Source organism: Grammomys surdaster, unplaced genomic scaffold (genome assembly GCF_004785775.1).
Source record: "Grammomys surdaster isolate TR1022 unplaced genomic scaffold, NIH_TR_1.0 62, whole genome shotgun sequence".
NCBI lineage: Eukaryota > Metazoa > Chordata > Mammalia > Rodentia > Muridae > Grammomys > Grammomys surdaster.
In genome coordinates this window covers 23019282-23040331 of record NW_021604564.1, presented here as the reverse complement: position 1 = coordinate 23040331, position 21050 = coordinate 23019282, and the positions used below count along the sequence as shown (strand labels likewise).

The 21050-nt window shown below is 39.9% G+C and overlaps 1 protein-coding gene across 1 annotated transcript in view; it reads right to left on the bottom strand.

Moving 5' to 3' along the window:
- Positions 1–21050, bottom strand: part of Fat4 (FAT atypical cadherin 4) — a 126742-nt gene that overhangs the window by 48211 nt on the left and 57481 nt on the right. Inside the window, exons 3-6 of the mRNA XM_028763094.1 lie at positions 17272–17533; positions 15589–15939; positions 9381–10303; positions 8403–8577 (exon numbers count right to left, since the gene is read on the bottom strand). Of these exons, the coding sequence (XP_028618927.1) occupies positions 8403–8577; positions 9381–10303; positions 15589–15939; positions 17272–17533 (1711 nt within the window). The remainder of the gene's footprint in view (positions 1–8402; positions 8578–9380; positions 10304–15588; positions 15940–17271; positions 17534–21050) is intronic.

The window sequence follows — 21050 nt, the reverse complement described above, 5'->3', positions numbered from 1 at the left end:
ACCATCTCCTGTCACACACACAGCTGCTTCTACTGGACCTGTTCCTTCTGACCTATCCTCAGATGGCTCGCTCCATAGACCGTGGACAGCAGGAAACAGCCAAGTCTCCTAAGACCGGACAAACATCCTCCATACCCATTCTTATAGGTTCCCCCTAAAGACACATCACCCCCAATGCCAGCAGGAAGTAGCCAGATATCACGACAAACCTGTTCCTGCTTCGCCATCACCTTTTTAATTTTTCTTTTTTAATTAAACCAAAACGTGGGAATGTTAGTATTCTGTCTAAACTCCACCTCCACAATTACTTGGGAGCAGCCAGGTATACTCCTCCCCACAGTTACCTGGCAACAGGCAGGCAGGCCTGCCCACTATAAAAGGGGCAGCCTGCCCCCTCCTCTCTCTCTCTTACTCCATTGATCCCTTCCTGCAGGTTCTCTGCCCCCTTTCTCCTCCCTCCTTCCCTTCCCCCTCTCTCCACGTGGTCATGGCCAACCTCCACTTCTCTCCTTTCTCTCTCTCTCTTCCCCCGCCATCTTCTTCCATCTCTCTCCCCACCTTTGCCCTATCTCCTGAATAAACTCCCCCTCGTGGAACTGTTTGGTCTGGCGCGGTCTGTTCCAAGCTACGTGCAAAAATCTAACAATATCAAAATGAAATTTAAGTATTTTAAATAACTCTTTTCAAAAGAGAATGGCTCAGACAAGCATTCTTTCATAAAACATACAGAATAAACTAGACTATATCACTAGAGTCTACACTTCAAAAAAACTTACCTTTTATGTCAGCTCCTAGACACTAAAACATTTTTCCCAGTGGGAAAGACCAGAGCAGAACAAACAGAACTTTCACCCTGATTTGTTACTCCTCAGCAAAGCTGACCTCATTCCTTATAGCCATCATGCACTGTGCAGCACAGTGTGCCGGCCTATGATGACACATGTGTTAGATGCAATAAAATCCAGGTATTTTATGACTGTGAGACTGGACCATTTTTCTCACAGTTATCAAAGTATCCCTGAAGTTTAGCCACTCAATGATGACATCAAAGGTTTGCAGGTTATATTTGCAATTGAATCCAGAAAGCCCAGAAAATGGAATGCATGGGCCATTTTAAATGTGACTAAGCTTTGTTATCTAATTATTTACATATATAATACTGTGTTATGACCAGTTACTCCTTCTGTGAGTGTGTGTTAATAAACCAAATATACTTAGATGGGTATCACTTGACATGTGTTCATATTTCAAAATTGTCAGGATAAGCTGTACTCTACAGAGATAAGGTGAACAGAAAAAAATGATTTTCTTTAGTAATGGTCTGCAAACAGCTACATGTGGCCTGTGCAGTCAAAGTGGCTAAAATCTTATTGCAAGGACAGTTTTACAGGAATGTTTAAAAATTTAAAATTTAAGTATCAGCTAAAGCTTTTATTCAGACAAAAAGCACACTGTGAGGAATTGCTGTTTTGAGAGTGAAAACAGACACCCAGACACTGAAGCCGTGAAACACCAGAGCTGTCTCCAAATACCGAACTCCACCTGCTGTGCCACTCAATAGAAACACCAAGTGCCAGACTAACAGAATCCAGGAACCTGGCCTGGATCTGCTGTGAGGAATGTTTACCTGTGAGGCTGTGGGAAGTGTTGTAACTTGGGAGAGGGCTTTCCTCATGCTGTTAAGAGTTCTCGTGTCCTTAGCTTCAAAGCTCACAGAAGAGCAACAGAACAGGTTGCTTTATTACATTTTATTCTTATGGAATGTAATGGAAATCCTAGGTCTGATTCAGCACTGTTTGAAGTTAAATTTTTATCTGTTTTAATCTCTGGAGAACAAAATCCTCTGCAGTAAAGCATTTTGGTACTAAAGGCTAGATTATATATAGCAAAAGCTTAAATATTTAAGTCACTAAGAACTATAATGCAAAGCCTCATTAGAAATGAGAAGAAATGAAACAATAATTTTGAAATTAACGTATTAACTTAATTTTAAAATAATAATTTTGAAGTTAACATATTAACTTATTAGGTAAAGTATGAATTACTAAATTCATGGCTAAAATGAAAACTGTTTTTCGAAATGAAAATTTATTATTCAGAAATAAACAGTCACCTTAGACTCAAATGTACAAGGAAGCTCCATGAAATTGATTTCTGATAACTAAAACAAAGTCCACAACTATATCACTCATTGGCTTATGGATGTAATTTTTTGATGTGCTTCTAAAAAGATAAAGAGAGAAGGAATATGTTTTGGTGGGCGTGTGGTGAGCTATGGGGGAAAGGGATGCCTATGCAGGCTCATGCTGAGGCATTCCTTCCCCCAGGGACCAGCCAACGGTATAGTATAGAATAGAGTTTATTCAGGGCATGGGCAGGGGAATCAAGAGGTAGTAGAGACAGAGAAAGGGGGAGAGAGAGAGAGAGAGAGAGAGAGAGAGAGAGAGAGAGAGAGAGAGAGGAGAGGTAGAGGCATGCTATGAGCTTGTGGAGACAGAGTGAGAAAGGGAATAGGGAGAAAGGGCAGAAGGGGAGAGAGCACAGAGAGAGAACAAGAAGGCAGGAGCAAAAGTAAGAAAGAGCGGAGGGAACGAGCAGCCCCTTTTATAGTGAGTCAGGCATACCTGGCTGTTGCCAGATAACTGTGGGGTGGAGCTTAGACCAAATGCTAACATTTTTATTATTAAAATTTTTCACCATAACACACAAGGCATATTTTTCTCAGGTGTAATTGTATCAATAAATGCGACCTTTCTGAAATAGTCAATAAAACTCCCTTCAGATGTGTGATGCCCTGCATACTGCTCTAGCCTCTTCTTCATTACAGATCCACTTGTGAGCCAATGATTCTCCCCCGACTAAGCAACGGGGTGGACAGTATTAATTTAAAATGCCGTCATCTCCTCACCAGAAAAATGGTGCATGGTGGTTTGTTCTTTTAGTTTTTCAGGTTAAGTTTTGCAAACACATCATGTTTCCCTCCATTAGAAATGTAATTCCCACCCTGCCTCAGAACCCAGCCATTTTGTCTTTCAGCCTTTCATTATAAAAGCTGATGACTGAACTTTTCTCCATAGACCTGTTAATTATCTGGACTCACAGTCATTCTAGAACTTTCTGGCTAAAGCAACAAACAGATAAGAGATGAAGCATTTATTTATGCTAAGATTAATCTCATCCCCTTACTAAATGCAGAGCCACAACCTGCCTCCACATGTGTGTCAAATACATCACACATGTCATATCATGCTCACATAATACAAACATACCAAGTATTGTATGAAACCCTTGAGTGTACATTTCCTGATACGATAAGGCTAGTAAGTGCAATACTATAATTTATAAGTACCTCCTGTAAGAGCTACTTTAAGGATGTAGTATCATAAATATTTTTTAATTCCTAAATAAGTACTTTTTAATAAAAATGTCAATCCTCAAAGAAGAAACTCATAAATGCTCTGTAAAAGGGAATATGGTGCCTAAGCCAGTAAGTGGAAACAATGAAGGACTTGTCCTCATGGTGCCTACCCTTGAACACATTAGCAGCTAACAACCTCAAATGAGGGGCTTCACTCTAATTAATCATCAGCCAGGGGAGTTGGACATTCATTTTAAAGTCATCAGCTTTGGAAAGTATTACACAACTAACTAGCTATTCTGAGAGCAAATAATGTGCTTTCATTTCTTCTCACAAGCACCAAGGGGCACACAGAGGTAGTACCTACAGACTTCCATCATTCCGTAAGTGATGTGCCTATCTGAGTGCCTTTCCTAAGAAATAAAGGTTTATATTTGGTTCATATAAAAGTATTTCTCATTATATTTCAAATAAAACATGTCTAAACTAGTTCTTAATAATCTGCCCTTGAAATTTTTGTTTTTAGATTTTAAAATATTTTACCAAATATTTAAGATTTTCATACAACATATTTTGATCATATTAACCCTTCTCCCCAGACTTAACCAAGATCCAGATTTTGTACTAAGTGCAAATAATTTATTTGATTCTATAGCTAAGTGCAAAATAATTACCTGGAGTGCTCTAAGCCCTGGTTTCAGTCCTCAGGATCTTATAAACTAAGACTTGTGGTACAAGTCTATAATCCCAGAACTAGGAATGGAAGTTCAAGCTAATCTTTAGTATGTAGCATGTTCCAAGCCAGTATAGGCTACATGACACTCTATCTAAAAATAAAGACTACAACGTTGTGACACAGAAAGAAAGATCAGAAAAGAGACAGAATGAAAGCTAGAGTCCCCGTGCCATGATTGTTCAAGATAAGGGGCTAGGAAGTGTTTGAGAAAGTCAAGCAGGTCAGAAGCTCCTGAGTAGCTTGACATATGGTCAAGGGTAACCACTGGAAGATTTTTAAGACAGCAATGGGATACGATGATCCAATTTATGATCTTAAAGGCTGTGATGGTTCTTCCTGATTGTCAACTTGACTACATCAAGCATGAACTACAGTCCAGAATGTTGTGTTTGATTAAGCTGTAGTACATTCAGCATTTTAATGGTATTAAAAAGCTAAGCTGGAATTTTTATATGCTCTGTTCTGTTTTAGTTTTGCACCCAGATTGATAGAATGCGTAGAGCTTACCATGAGCACAGGACAGGGAGCTTCTCTGTGCACTGCCATGCAGACAGTCATTAGCTAAAATACAGAGAGGCTGGCATTCTGGAGTTTAGCAGGAAAGAAGTAAGGGGTTCCTGGCTAATATGCTCTGGCATCAGTTTTTAGAATAATGCCACAGCTGGTCAATTCTTGGCTATCAATGGGTGAAAATTTCAAGAGAGTAGAACAAAGGCGATTTGAAGATTTGGAATAAACCTGTCAAACATTTTTTTGAAGAGTTCTATGATAGTTCCTTGATCTTTGAACACTACAAATTTAACAACATGTCATCTGATATCTCAGATCCTTCATACTTTTTTGCATCTTCTCATGTCACCTACTGCTCTGACTATTAATCATGGTAACCAATGTGTACATCCCTTGTCAGAGATCTCAAGCCTGGAAAAGAGGACTGAATTGTAGATTATGAAACCTGATACCACCGATATTTGTATTAGTCAATGTGGAACTACTTATAATATCAAAAATGTTAGGGGGTTTTACTGTCAACTCCAAGGGCAACAGAAAAAGCCTATATTGTTTTGGGTGTAGGTATTCCTTGGGCTTTCTTATTAACCACTCAAAGGGAGATTTCCCCATGCCTACCACTGGGGGTTTTGTTAGTCTATGGCTCTTAAGGAAAGTATTATCACTATAAGTAGTTTAATTCCATTTAAGTTATTTAAATGAGATGTGTACATTGAGACCAGTCAATATTATAAGATGGGTGGGGCAAATCTCACAAGGTCTTTCCTTAGATTACTAGCTACGGACAATGAATGGCTGTTGAGAATATCAGTCCTCTCCAGGGACCAGTACCCTGATAGGTTATCCTATGCCAGCTTCATCAGCCCCAAACACATGTACATATGAGCAACACTGAATGGATTCAGTGAGATTATAGTCTCACATGTGTGTAAGAATAATATTTAAAGAAGAGACTGTGAATTTGAGAGTGAGTGAAACACAGGAGGAGTTGTGGGGAGAGAAATTGAGGTAAATAGAATACTCAAGTATAAAATTTTCAAAAAATATAAAATAATTAGTAACTATGTGTGGAAATTATCTGTGCACAGGCTGTGGTCACCAAGGACAGGACTGTCAATAGCTTGAAAATATTCTAGTAAAGTCTTTCAGTTTGCTTTTTGTTGTCCATGACCAGAACCAACGTGGGATATGAAAGGATTTATTCAGCTTATATTTGAAGGTAACAGTCTATTGCTGAGGAAAGTCAGGGCAGGAACTCAAAGTAGGTACTTGAAGGCAGGAAATGAAGAAGAGATCACAAAGGATTGATGCTCACTGGCTGGTTTCTTATGGCTTGCTCATTCTGCTTTCTTATAACTCTTAGGTAGTGGCACTGCCTAAGAGTAGCCTGAACCCTCTCACATCAATCAACAATTGAGACAATTCCTCACAGACATGGACACAGGCCAATCTGATCTAGATAATTCTCAAAATGAGACTCCCTCAGATGACTCCAGGCTATTTATATCAAGTTGACAACTGAGTTTACCAGGCACAAATTTCAACACAATATCTGCTTTTCTGTCTGTGGGTACAGGAGTGACACTCAGGGTCTTCATTGGAAATTTTGCTACCAATAAATGTAGAGAATTACTATTAAATTTTTGTGTTCACTGCAGGGTTTGGAATAAGATTAAGCAGCTTAATAAATAGAGGATGATTACACATCAAGGGAAGAATTTTGAATTTACTCTTTGTGATTGTTCATTTTTGTCAGCTTGACCTAATCCAGAATCACCAGAAAACTGAGTCTCACTGAGGAACTGTCTGGATCATGTTGGCTTGTGTGAATGCTTGTAAGGTACTCTTTTAATTGGGTTAATGAAGGCCAAAGAGCCATTGGGAATTTCTGTTGGCCATAGCACTTTGTAGCCTCAGTCCTGGACTGAAGAAAGATGAAAGATCAGACTGAGTGCACACATGCATGCATTTATACAATGCCTTCTGCTCTGGACTGTGGATGTGATGCAACCAGAATGGACTTCCTGCCACCCTCACCTCTGCACAGTGAAGGCTTGCCACCTAGTATTGTGAGATACACAAGCCCTTTCCCCTTGCTATTTTTTTCCAAAGTATTTTTGCACAGCCAGAGAACCAAAACTAAGACATCATTACACCATCTTGTATAAGATACTAAGGTAGAGAAAGATAATTCGATCCACCCAGATGATGGAGAAACCAGAAGTCAAACAAGAGTGATTTGAATTCAAAATTCTCCCCTTTCTCTGTGCTGGCTGTTATCTGGCTTATCTACCAGATGACTTGGGAGAAAATACTTGCTTCAAATCCTCCTTTCCCAAACACTAAAGACTTAGAGTACCCTGATCTCTAAAGGCCTCTTCATTCTGACTTTGCCATTCACTGGCTATGAGACACTCACCAGAATATTAAACGTTCTCATCCTAATGGTGGATAATAGAGATGGTAACAAAAAATCCTGTGCTGAAAGACTAACGTCTATAAAACTTTGTAATGACTAACATAGGTGGCTATTAAAAAAACAGCATCCCTTTACCTACGCAACATCATCTCATTTGCTGCCCAGCCCACTGATTTCAGTAATCCTTAGGAATCCTTGGAGGGAAAGGCAATCTAGCTAAAATGGGAAGGTCTTTTTCTGCCATGCCTCTTGACTTGGACTGCTCCAAAGTCAGAGTTTCCTGTCAGAACTCTCTGTGTATTGTGCCCTGCCCATCACAGATCATCCTACATTGCACCTCTAAATCTTCCTTGCCTCCCACACCGCAGAATACACACCACCACTGGGATGTCTTCCTGGTGCCACAAGTTTTACGGACCCAGATCCCTTGAGGGGCTTGGTTCCTCCATCCAGTTTCTGATCTTGCCACTTCCTTTCCACAAACCATATTTGTGTTTGTGAGTGTCTGGGGTTGACCACATGCCTCGAACTCTAATGAGTGACGACAGCTGAGGCTAGAATATTTTAGCAATAAAACTTTGGGTCTAAAATCCAACTCCCTTTCAGTTTCTCCTGAATTCAACCTCACCAGGCACCCTGACTGGTTTGTAAAGCCAATTTCTGTTGGTTTTATGGAAGCATGCACACACCTAGAGCCTGAATGCTGTGAGGAATGCTAGTGTGGACGTAGTGAGCAGGTCTCAGATTAATTTGGATTAAGTTATATGTGGCTGATGAACTGCATTCTGTTCCTCTTCCTTGGGATTTTAAATCGTGCATGTAATGCAACAAGGTAATCCATACACACTAAAAATAGAAGGAATAATACTTTTCTCCACAAGGTCCAGAGAAGGAGAGAAGTTAGAAAGGAAAGTTCAGCCTAAGGGAGGATAGTGCTCAATTAAAGAAGAGTGGCACTGTCCTTGGAATATGTCATTAGCTATAATCTCAAAATCCCTCACTGGTGTTTGAGTGGGGCCTTAAAACACTCTGATTACATGGAACATTATAAGAATTATAAGAATTTAGACATGCCATATTAATATAAAAATGCTTCACAGTAAAAATGGCCTTTACTCGGTGTGCTGGGAGTAAAAGGCCACACTCTTAGATGTTCAGGTAGCTTTAAGGACAGGAAATTTTCTATGCAGGAGCTGCACTTCGGTGGGGACACTCTTGCTATTTACCACTGAAATCTCATCAACTCTACTTAATATAAGTTAGGGACTGCTCCAAGCATTAGCAAATTTCGATAAGCATGTGCTTCAGTAACAAATAAAACTATATTCATTTTCTACATAGGATCTGACTCGAAACTGAGCAAAGCAGTAAGGACACACCTGCATCAGCAGCTGTGACAACCAGCACGAAATGATCTCTTGCTTCCCGGTCCAGACTCTGGGTCACCCGAAGCTCTCCACTGGCTGTGAGGGTAAAGGCATTGTCTTCATTTCCACCGAGCAAAACATATGAGAGCTGGCTATTCGGTCCTTGATCATCATCTCTTGCCACCACCTACAGGGGAGAGTCATCATGCCACTACAATGAGTCACCTAACATGTAATGCATGTAGGCAAACTTAGACATAACAGAGGATAAGGATATAGACAGTATTGCAAGAGTGTAGAGGCCTAGAGATAGCTCAGTAGATAAGAGCACTGGCTGCTCTTGCAGAGGGCCCAGGTTCAGTCCCCAGCACCCTACGTGGTACACAAAACCATTTGTAACTCCCATTCTAGGGGATCAGATGCAATTTTCTGGCTTCCTTGAGCACTGGGCACACATGGTGCACACATGTAACATGTACATACACACATGAGGGCTAAGCACTCATACACATAAAAAAAAGTCTAAGGATGTTGTACTTAAAGTAGTAAATAATAGTATGTACTATGCAAATATATTTACAGAAATCTATCTATAAACCAATGGGTACGATTTGTGGAAGGCTTCCCAAAAATGTATATTATGGTTTTTTTTCTTTTTTGTAAAGAGGAAAGATACAACACTATTTTAAATGAACTCTTTCCAAAAATTTGACATTGCCTTATATGTGGATATTATTCTTATAGTAAAACTCAATTTAAAAATACTCAAATGAACAAATGTGCACAAAATGAGCATGTGCAAATGACATAAGTCTCAGGCAGGATGCTCTTAAGCCTTGATCTTCAAGGCTTTCTACATCTGCATCTACCCCCCTGCCCCCACCCCCCGACAGTGAGAGGACAGAGGAGATCCTGAACATCATTCAAGAAAACTTTTTGGTCTGAGGTCTTGATGGTACTATACATCCTGCTGTGCTTAAGTATACTGACCTGAAGAATGGTTCTGGGCAGGGTCCCTAAATTTTCAGGAACATTCACAGAATATGGAGACAGCTCGAATACAGGGACAAAATCATTCATGTCAAGTAAAGTGATGGCGACTGTGCAGGAATCTGTTCTGGGGCTACTGCCTCTATCCATGGCCTGAACAGTTAAAGTGTAAGCAGGGATCGTCTCTCTATCCAAAGACTTAGCCACTGTGATGGCACCTGTCACTGAGTCGATCCTGAACTCCTGATGTGTGTTTCCATCCACGATGCCATAGCGGACCTGCCCGTTGGTGCCTTCATCATTGTCTGCTGCGGACACTTGGATTATATCTGTACCAGTGAGTGTGTTCTCCTTAATCTGCACTCGGTACATAGCCTGGGAAAAAACCGGGTTGTTATCATTGATGTCGAGGACCATAACCACAACTTCAGTAGAGGATGACAGAGGTGGTTGTCCTTTGTCTGTGGCCACCACTGTCAGGCTGTAATTGGAAACTTCCTCTCTGTCCAGCTCTCCAGTGAGATGCACCTCACCATCAATGGTCCCAATGCTGAACTTGTTTCCTAAAGGGTTCAGGAGAGTGTACTCAATATAGCTGTTGGGGCCACTGTCAGGATCTGTCGCTTGAGCCTTGAAGACAACAGTATCAATGGGTGTATTTTCTGGAATGTACGTCAACTTGGGGGAAAGAAACATGGGTGGGTTATCATTGACATCTAACAAGATGATGGAGACTTGGGCTGTGCTCGTGAACCTGGAGGCAGGAGGCTGGGGCAAGTCATGGACCTGAATGACTAGGTTGTAGAAGGACTGGCTTTCCCGGTCCAAAGCTTTGAGGGCTTTGAGGACTCCATGCTTATCCACTGCAAACTGCCCAAGACTGTCACCTGAAGCAATGCTGTATGACAGCTGAGAGTTGACACCTAGAAGTGAAAGAGGGAAAGTTAAGTTTATTGAACAGGTGAGATGGTAATGTAAGGCACGAGAAGGTTCTGCTGCACAGTAGCGCACTTCTGACACGTTACCCACTATCGTGATTTTCTGAGTGATTGTACAGGAAGTGATTGTGGATGATTTGCTTATAGGCATATACACTTAGAAATACTGCACACATGACTCTTTGCTTCCTTCAAGCTTTTGATCTGAAAGGCATTTACAGTCTGGCGTACAAATGATCCATACGGGGTATGTTATTTACTGCAACGTTGAAATGTTAAATTACCAAAGTGAAGAGGAGGAAAGTGTTCCAGAAAGCAGATATTTTTCTAAATTTTTCTTTGTTTCTATCACATAACTCCCTGGGGCCCAACACTACAAATGCCACTCTCTATATTATTAGCTAAACATTTATAACTTCAGTTATTTATTGAGGCCGACACCAGTTTTCAGAGAAGGGTAATAAAATGTTCTGATGTAGGACATTAGTCATGGATGCTTAAAGTCTCCTTTTACATTTCTTGTCAGAACTAATAAATACTTTTAATTCCTATTATGCATCTGGCCAAGCAATGTACTTTAAGGAAATAGCTCCTCTCAAACTTTATGCACATTCACACGTTTGAAAACGTAGTCCTTAAAGGAACGGTTGACAGTAAAGCTGTACACGAAAGGACGCAGGCTGGAGGGTCATGCTGACAGTGGCCCATATTCAGATAGTATCCTTTTCGTCCCTAAAAATTATATCATCTTTAATTAAAACAAATTATCAACTAATTTTTAAAAGTTGCAAAGATGACTATAGTGAGGATGGCAAGGAAAATATATTTATCATTATGTTTTAAACGATAAATAAAATGATAAATAAAATATATTTATCATTATATTTTAAACGTATTGAAAGGAAGTTTTTAGATAAGCAAAAAAACCAGTGAGAGGGCAGATTTCCTGCCTCAGAACAGATTTTCTCAACTAGCTCTCAATGTCAGGCCTGTTCTTCCATCTCATCTTAAGTAACTATTGAGCTTTCTGAGTCCTACCTACCAGAAACAATGTCTGCTCATCAGTAAGAATCTCCTAGAACAGTTTGCTAACATTTTCTTGTGAAAGATATTCCTCTGGGGCCTGAAAACACTTGAGTACATGTTTGCTTTTAGTATTTTTGATTCTCTAGTTCCCTTTGAGGCAAATTATCCAAGTAATAGAATTTCCTTCTCTAGTGTTGTCTGTCCCTTGACTTAAAGGGTTCTCTCTCTCTCTCTCTCTCTCTCTCTCTCTCTCTCTCTCTCTCTCCCTTCCTCACTCACTCTCTCCCTCTCTCCCTCCCTCCCCCCCACATGTGTGATGCTAAGAAATCATACTCAGAAGGCAAAATCACACACTAATGTACTGATCTAATATTTCTTGTGCAAATTTGATGCACAAATCTTTAGAGTCATAGACTGTGTCATGTGGTCATTCTTTGGAATACTTTACTGAAAACTACTCTGGGATGAATGAAGCCGGATTTATAAGCTTAGGGGCTTGAACAACTGAAGATCAGGGACCATATACCAGTTCACCTGCAGAAATAAAAGTATCAATGCTCCAGATTGAACAATGTCAGCTGAGTGCTTTACCATCTCTTACACTGGCCCAAGTTTGCAAAAACTTCCACCTATTTTGTTATAAAATTTTAAATTTAGTTGAATATATTAGGAGTCCTTTTTATATAAAGTATATTTTAATAAATATATTTTCTGAGTCTTCTAAAGCCAGAAGCAAATGTGGGATTCTTGTTCTTATTGAGATCCACAGCCACCACCAACACATAGGAGTCAAAGCAATACCAGAGACTGTCCATGGAAAACTTGGTTCTGTGTGGACATACAAAATGGTTCCCAGCCAAGATCAATGGAAATTAGAAACAGTAATAACATTCTACATGACTTCAGGGGAGACGCACAGGATCCACACAAATCAGCTGAACTGGGAGCCATTCCAGCCTGCTGTCGTGGATCTAAGCATCCTTGGCCCTCGTGGTTAATGTTAAACTGTGGAGGAGAAAGAGACAAGATCACAAAGCTCACAGCCTTTTATGAAGAGAAAGGGGCCGGGGAACGAAAATGTAAACCTTCAACTATCACTATGAATAAAACTATTTATGCTTAATTTGTAATCACAAATAGATTAGTCAATACCACTTAAAACAAACCAGAGATAAATAAGGAAATCTGCCCTCTCACTGGTTTTGTTGCTTATCTAAAAACTTCTTTTCAATGAGGGTTTAAAACATAATGGTAAATATATCTTCCTTACCATCTTCACTATAGTCATCTTTGCAACTTTTAAAAATAAGTTGATAAATTGTTTTAATTAAAAGATGATATACTTTTTCAGGGACAAAATGACTAAACCAAAAACATATATGTTATTTCATGGAATGTTTTAAGGCAAGAAATAGGTCTTATCTCAGAACTAGAATCAACAGTGTTAAACTGAGTTGCACTTTAAAGGGGGTGTTTCCCTCCAAAGAGTCTAATTAATAAAACAACCTTGCCCTTGAAATCTATACCTAGAAAATGCACGCCAGAAAGACTCAGAACCCCTCTCCACACTGTCCCTATTTGGAAAATTACAAAGATCTAACCATTTCCCCTCCTGTTCCTCATAGAAAATGTCAGAGCAAAAAAACAGGAAACACATACTTTTTCTTAATTTTGAGTAAAATGTTAAAATTTTTACTTCATGGACTTTTATAATCCAGTGGAAAACTACACTGAATACAGGTTGTTTTTCCAACCATTCAAGGCCAACTTGTTGGAAGTCATGTGGTTCCATGACTTTTCTTGGGAGCTTGATTGCCAGGAGAGTCGTGCAGGTTCACAAAGGTGTGTGTTCAGTGGGGGAGGCGTGTGCATGTATAGATGGGAGTGAGTGTGTGTGCATGTTTCATTGTGATCATATTATATTGGCCTTTGGTGTATACTTTATTCCCAAGAACTATAGAACTATAGAGAACTATATAAATGCATAAAATAAAAATAATGAAACACATTTTGAAACTATAAACTTGGCTGCATTATGAATGTGTGCATTTAGTCCAATTTATAAATGTTACCTTAAGTATGTTAAAGGCTAATATATGCTTGCCTGTGACGTGGCAAAGATACACAGTGTCAACTGTTACCACTCATCTTCACAGAACACTTTCAACAAGATAATGAGGGAACTGAACTATGAGATTGGGTCTTCATTCTGTCTGTACCATGCACCAAAGATCAATGAGTACATTCATTCAGAAAAAGTGACAGTTGTGTCACTATCTGAATATCCTTTTATGACCATCATGCCTCAAACATCCATGTTTTCCAGGATGATAAGGGAACAGAAATCCAACATATTGCCACAATAATTCTGAGCTATAAATTTTGTTCTGTGCAATACTTTCTAGCAACATACATAGACACATTTATATCAATAAAGCTATGACGTATGCCTTAACAATAATATAAGATGTGCCTTATTGTTGAGATTATATAACCTAAAGTTTAAACTCTGAGTGTGTGCATAGAGAACTCAAAATGTTAAAGTTGTTCTCCTAGAATATTTGTTTGTGTAGAAGATGGCAGTATGACCCATCAGGAACTTTCCGAGCCAAGGCTAAGAAAAATCTTTTAAATTTCAGTGTCTTGCTAGCACTCATTGCTCATAGACACACGGGAAGTGTTTGCTGCAATTGTGTTGGTGTTCTTACAAACAAGGTCACTCTTATCATTATCCTCCAAATCCAGAAGGAATAGGAACTATGTCCTCTATTTTAAGCCAAGGTGCAGGAAATGACACTGATAAAAGTATTCAGGCTAAACAATGGCTAAAAGTAGCTTGAAAATTTTACAGTTTTAACCAGCACAATTAAAGGGGGAAACACCCTTTTTAAAAAAGTTTTGGTGCTTACAGTTACTGTATCTCTGTGACTGCTTGTGCATTGATCATTCCAGCAAGTTTTGAAACATTAACTGCGTTCCTTTTAATCGTTTTTACATTTAATATTCTGAGGGTAAGTGAAACTTACTCCAGGGGATACAGTGGGCTTCAACAGATCATGTACATGCCAGGCAGAAATATGTTTAGCATAGAAAGTTGGCCCCAGAATTGCAGCATAAGCTCCCATGTTTGGTCCCCAGAACTAACATAAAATTAGAGGCATGGTGGCACACATCTGCAGTTCCCATGCTGGGGATCCAGAGACAGGTGGAATCTGGAAACCCACAGCCAGACTGACAAGCATACATGACAAATTTCAGGCCAGGGAGAGACTCTGTTTCATAAAACAAGGTGGGCAACCCTACACAATGACAGCAGAGTCTAAGCTGTGTCCTCTATACATGCAATCACATAGAGCAATGCACCCACACAAACACATGAGCACACAGGCACGCATGCATGCATGCACAGAAATTAAAATAAAATAAATCTTTTTTAAAATTCTTAACTTTATTATATACTGTTGGCTAAATAAATCCCAGCCTTCCCAGGCAATTCTTGCCAAAATCTTATTCCAATAATAATATCGTTGCCAATATATTATTATGAAAATATTATTTTTGTCTGATAATGTATAGTTTAGTTATTTACTATAAAGCATTTTTCTTTAAGGCTTTTTTCTCTTTTGTCTTCAAAATTTTATTTTTTCAAAGTTTAAGTAACCTATGAACAGGCAAGATGGCTGAACAGGTTAATGTGCTTACAGTGAAGTCTGCTGGCCTTCCCCAGAACTCAAATTGTAGAAGGAGAAACTTAACTTTTGCAAACTGTCCTCTGACCTCCACACACCATGGCATATGCATCCACACACCCATGAACCCACCAAGTAAATGAATAAATATAATAAAAATTATATTTCAAAGTTTGAGTAATACATTTATACACGCATGCATACATAGAGTATTATATAATATCTTTATCTAACACAAGCTCAGAATGAATCTTTATTATCACCACTAAATTACTTAACTAAAATGCTGCTAAAATATTTAGAGTAAAAATTAAAGGTAAAATTTGTTAAGTATGTAAACATATTGTGCGTATAATTAAAAAATTATATGACAAATAGCTTGATTTTTTAAAAATCATTTACAGTTAAGTCAAAACTCAAATATATACCTTGATAGAATACCATTTATAAACAAATATGAATAATGTAGTTAATCGTATAATATTAATATTGAATGCATATAAAATAAGCACTGGACTTTCGTGGAGTATGTAAGTACATCACAGAACAACATACCGTCATCTGCATCAGTGACGTTAAACACAAGGACGGTGGATCCGAGAGGCAGGTTTTCCATTAAGGATGTGCTATAGGAGCTCATGCTGAAGACAGGTGGATTGTCATTGACATCAAGGATGTTGAAATATGCTCGGATGGTGGTAAACTGTCCCCCGCCATCCTCAGCACGGACCGTGAGTATGTAATACTGCTGCGTTTCGTAATCTAGGGCTCGGGTCAAGTTGAAGACACCGGTAACTGGATTCAGGAAGAACACGCCATCCCCGTCGTCTTCCTCCACCACATAGCTGATCTCTCCGTTCACACCAGAGTCGTCATCTGTTGCTAAAATAGCGGCCACCAGGGAACCTGCAGGAATGGCAACCCAGAAGGAATGACAATCCAAGTCTAATTAGTGGAACAACGGATACTGAATATTTCTAAATGTATAGATTGAGACCAAGTACGTGTTTTCACAGTTAAATATTTTAAATAGAAAGTCACTGTAAAACAGAGAGCACAGTATTCTGCTGATTTCTAGATTGACACACCCACACCCACAGTCAAGACCCACACCCAAACTCAGGGACCATGTCAGACACCCCAAGAAGCTCAGGCTGCTCTGCAAGGATTAACAGAGTGGTAATCTTACTTCTGACATTGTTTCAGCCAATGCTACCATGTGATAAGTTTATCAAAAAATTAATATATAATCATTGGAGCCAAAAGCTAGTGTAGGGAACTGAGATTCCAAGCAATATTATAGATGTGTATCCTAGAGCTGGCAGTTATTGGTGCCAGTGGTCATTTGTCATTTCTGTAATCAGTACAAGGAATAGAGGTACTGATAAATTCATTAAGGACTGAGCAACTCGTCTCAGGAAGTGAAGGGGAAACTCTCATGGGGAGGGGTTGGTTATTCGGAAGTCACTTCTATCCAATTTTCTGTGTAGCTCAGGCCGTCCTAGAACTTACTCTGTGGACCAGGCTGTCCTCCAACTCAGAAATAGCTCTGCCCCTGCCCCTGCCCCTGCCCCTGCCTCTGCCTTCCAAGTCCTGGGATTAATGACATGTGCCACCATGCCTCGCTGCACAGTTGAGTTCTGCAGACATGAGTACAATGTGGCTAAGGCTGGCCTCTAGTCCCCAGCACTCTTCCTGTCTTACCTCCTGCATGTTACTATCACAGGTGTAAGACACCATATGCTGCTTCACGTGTATCTTCTAAATCAATAGTTTGCCCATTCTAGTGATTATTATTTCCATTTTACAGAAGGAAAACCGGATGCCTACAGGAAAGATCTGTGCTGCCTGGTCACACAGCGGGTGAAGGCTAGAATCACTAACTATAGCTTTTCACACACTTTCCTTGGTTTCACTTATTTTTGAAGTAGTAAAAGAGGATAGAGCTGGCTGCTATGAAGGCTGATGACTCGGGGCACAGGGACATTCAGAAACAGAAATGACTGCAGTTATTAACCACATGCTTACTTCTCCTTATCTGCTCTCAGATTAGTAATTTTCTTTGGAATCCCATAAAAGATGTCAAAATGCAAAAGATCACAAAATGCAATGTATATGTTTTTATAACTGGAGATAAACATGTGGTAAGTGCTACTCACCACTTAAAATAACCAGAAGAGTCCATTGTTACTATTAAAGGTGATCCCTGCAAAACACATCTCAGGATATGTCACCTACCAGGGGTTGTGTCTTCTGGGATGTCGAAAGAATACACAGGCCTGGAGAATCTGGGGATGTGGTCATTCACGTCGCTGATGGTGATGTTTATCCTCATGTCTGAGGACTGGAGGCCGTCGTCCGCACGAACCAACAATGAGTACTTGGACCTGTGCTCTCTGTCCAGCCTCTTGGTGGCTATCAGGTCTCCAGATTCAGGGTCAATTCTGAAGCTGTCATCAGCTCCACTAATGAGAGCATACGTGACCAGAGCATTTGCACCCTGAAGGAAAAGATCAGGTAGGTGAATTTCTGGAGTCAAGAACATTGCTTCTTGTTTTCAGTGAGTATGAATTTGACAAAGGGAGGTAGTGGAGATTTAACTGCATGTAACAGTGTACAATTTCAAGAAGTCAGAGGGCATAAACTCCACAAAGGAAGGAAGGAATTATGCCCTGGAAATTAAACATCATGGGTGAAATAGACAGAAAATTTATCTGTGCTTATGCACTAGATGGCTATGCATAGCTACCAAGCCCACGCCATCTGCAGCAATCTACAGGGTCTCTTTCTAAACACTCATGATCTTTTATAGAAATAGAGAATAACAGAGGGGACTGGAGATATGGCTCTGCAGTTAAGAGAATGTGCTGCTCTTGCAAAGGACCCAGGTTCCATTCCCAGCACCCATATGGAGATTCACAAATGCCTGTTAACTCCAGTTCTGGGTGGTCTGAGGCCATCTTCTGGCTTCCACAAGCTCCTGTATACATGTGGTACCACAGACTATGTTCACACACATGTACATAAATCAAAATAAGCAAATAAACAGAAAAGAACATTGTTTTAAAAACCATGCAGAAACACTAAGGATCTAAATGAGAGAGAACAACGTCAAAAAAGAAGAAAGCTGGAGGCATCCCTCCAACTGATTTTCAACTACACTTCAAAGCTACAGATATATTTCTGCATATATCTAGAACAGAGCAGAGTAGAACTGAATCCATGGGAATAGCCAACTGATCCCTATACAATTGTAAAGAATAAGTACTCCATCCAAAGCATTGGGAAAATTGATTATTCACGTGTAAAAGAAAGGAGCAGCCATCACACATGCTGTTCAAAAGTAGGTGAACTCCTAAACATGAGACCCGAAGTTCTAAGTCTCCATCGGGACTCAAATGTCTCTCTTCCTGATGATGTTGGTCTTACTGATCAATTCATGGTCATGACACAAAAAAACAATGCAGGTGACAAGACCACCATAAAGTAGTAACTGTGGTGCCACCAAACTGAAGGACTTCTAGGCTGTGAAGGGACTGGTAGTTGTGAGAGCAAACTATACACATGATAGGTTAATTCCCAAGATACCCAGAGAGTGAAGAATATTTACTGACCTAATGAGAACTAAGGACTCATGTAGCCACCTCTCCAAAGAGTCTAGAAAAGGCAGCAGGTGTGCAAAGGAAGAGATTAAGAGTCACCAAGTACCCTGGAGGTTCAAGCAACACTACCACATGAATGTGCCACCTCAGACCTAACAGAGCAGTTACATTCCACAAGAAGCAACAAACATCAAGAACTTCAGGGGAACTCAGAACCCTGCCCCGCTATGGAGGAATAGTAGAAACAATAGGGACAATCTCAAAAGGCAAACAAATAAAAAGCCTGAAAATTCATTCATTAATTCTACTCTCAGTATACACAAAGGAACTGAAATCAGCATTTCAAAAAGAGATTGACAGTTTCCTGTTCAACCTGGCACTCTTCAGCACAGTCAAGGTTAGGAGATGACCTGCCAAACATGGCTGCTTCAAAGACAAAATTGGTTAATGCCCACTTTAAAAATTAGAGTGTTCCTTGAGGAATAGAGGATGTAGGAAAATGCTAGTTGATCTGTTCTCTTCATTGTTTAAGGGAAGGACTTGGTAATGTGGTGGTTCACAAGTAAGTTCAATCTAGACAGAAGAGTTATCACCATCTATGGCATCAAGTGTCTTATCGAAATCACTGCCCTTGACTACAAGGTGTAAGGATTCCTGGAGTGCCTGAATTGACAAACCTGTTTTGATTTAAACACAGCTCCTGGGAATAAATTTGCCTGTTCTCATTGTGACTATCCAGAAATTGATTCATTAAAATATTCAAAGAACCCTCATCAACATTATCAGGCAAAAACTAAAAGTGTTGTGTGGGAATAAAAAGCTGACTGACTGGGTTACAGATCCGAAGCACCTGCATATCTTTTCCGTGAGCTGTTTTGATGATTTTCATTGTGTGTGTTTCTGTTTTCCTGCATGTGCGGAGACCAGCTTCATCCGCCTGAGGCAAGAACACCATCATTCTGAATTTATGTTCAGCAGTCTCCATGAGCTTTTTATACTGTATTCCCAAAGCCAGTCTTAAAATTTAATAAAGGGTGCCTCAAAACCTCCCATCACTTAATACAAGATGACCCGAGTTTGATATATTCTCTCTGTGTATCCACCAGTATCTAACAAATTCACTGTAATCTTAGGGTTGAACAAAAACATCCAAAGAGCATTTTTTACTGCTGATTTGCCCACATTCTGGAATATTCTATTTCACAAAGAACTCTACTACTTTAATGGCTCCTTAGCCATGGGCTACAGTCTTTTCTGGACTATCAAAATGACACAGACTAGAAAGTCAAGAGAATTTGAAGAAACGGGAACATTTTGAAACCATTATACGAATGATTCCATACTTAGAAAAAAGCTCCAGCTACAAAATGACTCACAATAATAAACAATATCCTTCAGTGGTAGTCGTTCTCCTGAAAGCAAGTGAAGATCACTCAAGCCCACACAACAATCTGTTCCCCTTCAGAATCAGCTAGTGCTCTTTACTCGTGAACAGCTGAAAAGTATGGTCAAGAGGCCTAGCTAAAATGGGGGTTTTGCAAAGTCTGTTTAACACCCCAATCTTGTCAAATGAGGACAGGCCATTAAAGCCTTATCCTTGAGCTGCCAGAGGCAGAGCCCTATGGGGTGTTCCAGAGTAAATAACAATAGCATGCAACTGAGTTTTCCAACCTGAGGTGCTGTTTTCAACAACTGGATCTTTGAATGTTCTGGGCTGACCTTAGTTTAGCATGCAGACTGGAGAATGGGACCGTCTGACACTGAGCCCTTTTCTCAGTACCCTGCAGTTTCCCTAACACATGAATATTTCCCAGTTACATTATTTAAAGAAAAAGCATATAGACTATAAAATAATAAGTTCATAGAATTTCCCAGCAATATCTGCATACTCAGCACTTTGAAGTCGCTCATTTCTCCACAGTCAGTAACACAGCAATGTTCTGTGTCACTGCAGAGTAAAAGGGACACCTGGCATTGCAACCCTGTTCTTTCAAAGCAGAGGAAGAAAGCAAACCACAGCAAGGTCCTTGGAGAACAGGAAACATTCAAATGAGCTGTTTCCACTCCAACTAAGAGGTGTGGAGCTGAGCAAGCCAAGCCAGGAGACCAAAGGGTTATCAAAAAATAATTAACATGAATCCATCACAAACAACTCAGGGGAAAAAGACAAATCGGTGAATCCTGCAGGGAGCTTGTGTGCCCATTCTGCTTGATACAGGGTCAAACAAATACCAGTTCCCCGAGCCAAGAGCTGAAGTTCCCTTTACCACGGGGAACCTCCCATTATTAAGAAAAAGGCTTGTGGAAAGAGGATAGGATCCAAACCAGCTTTATTATTTAACAAAATAAAGAACAGTCCTAAAGCAGGCTTCAGGCTTCTGGTGTGTTTACTAATTTAAACTCTCTGACAGACAA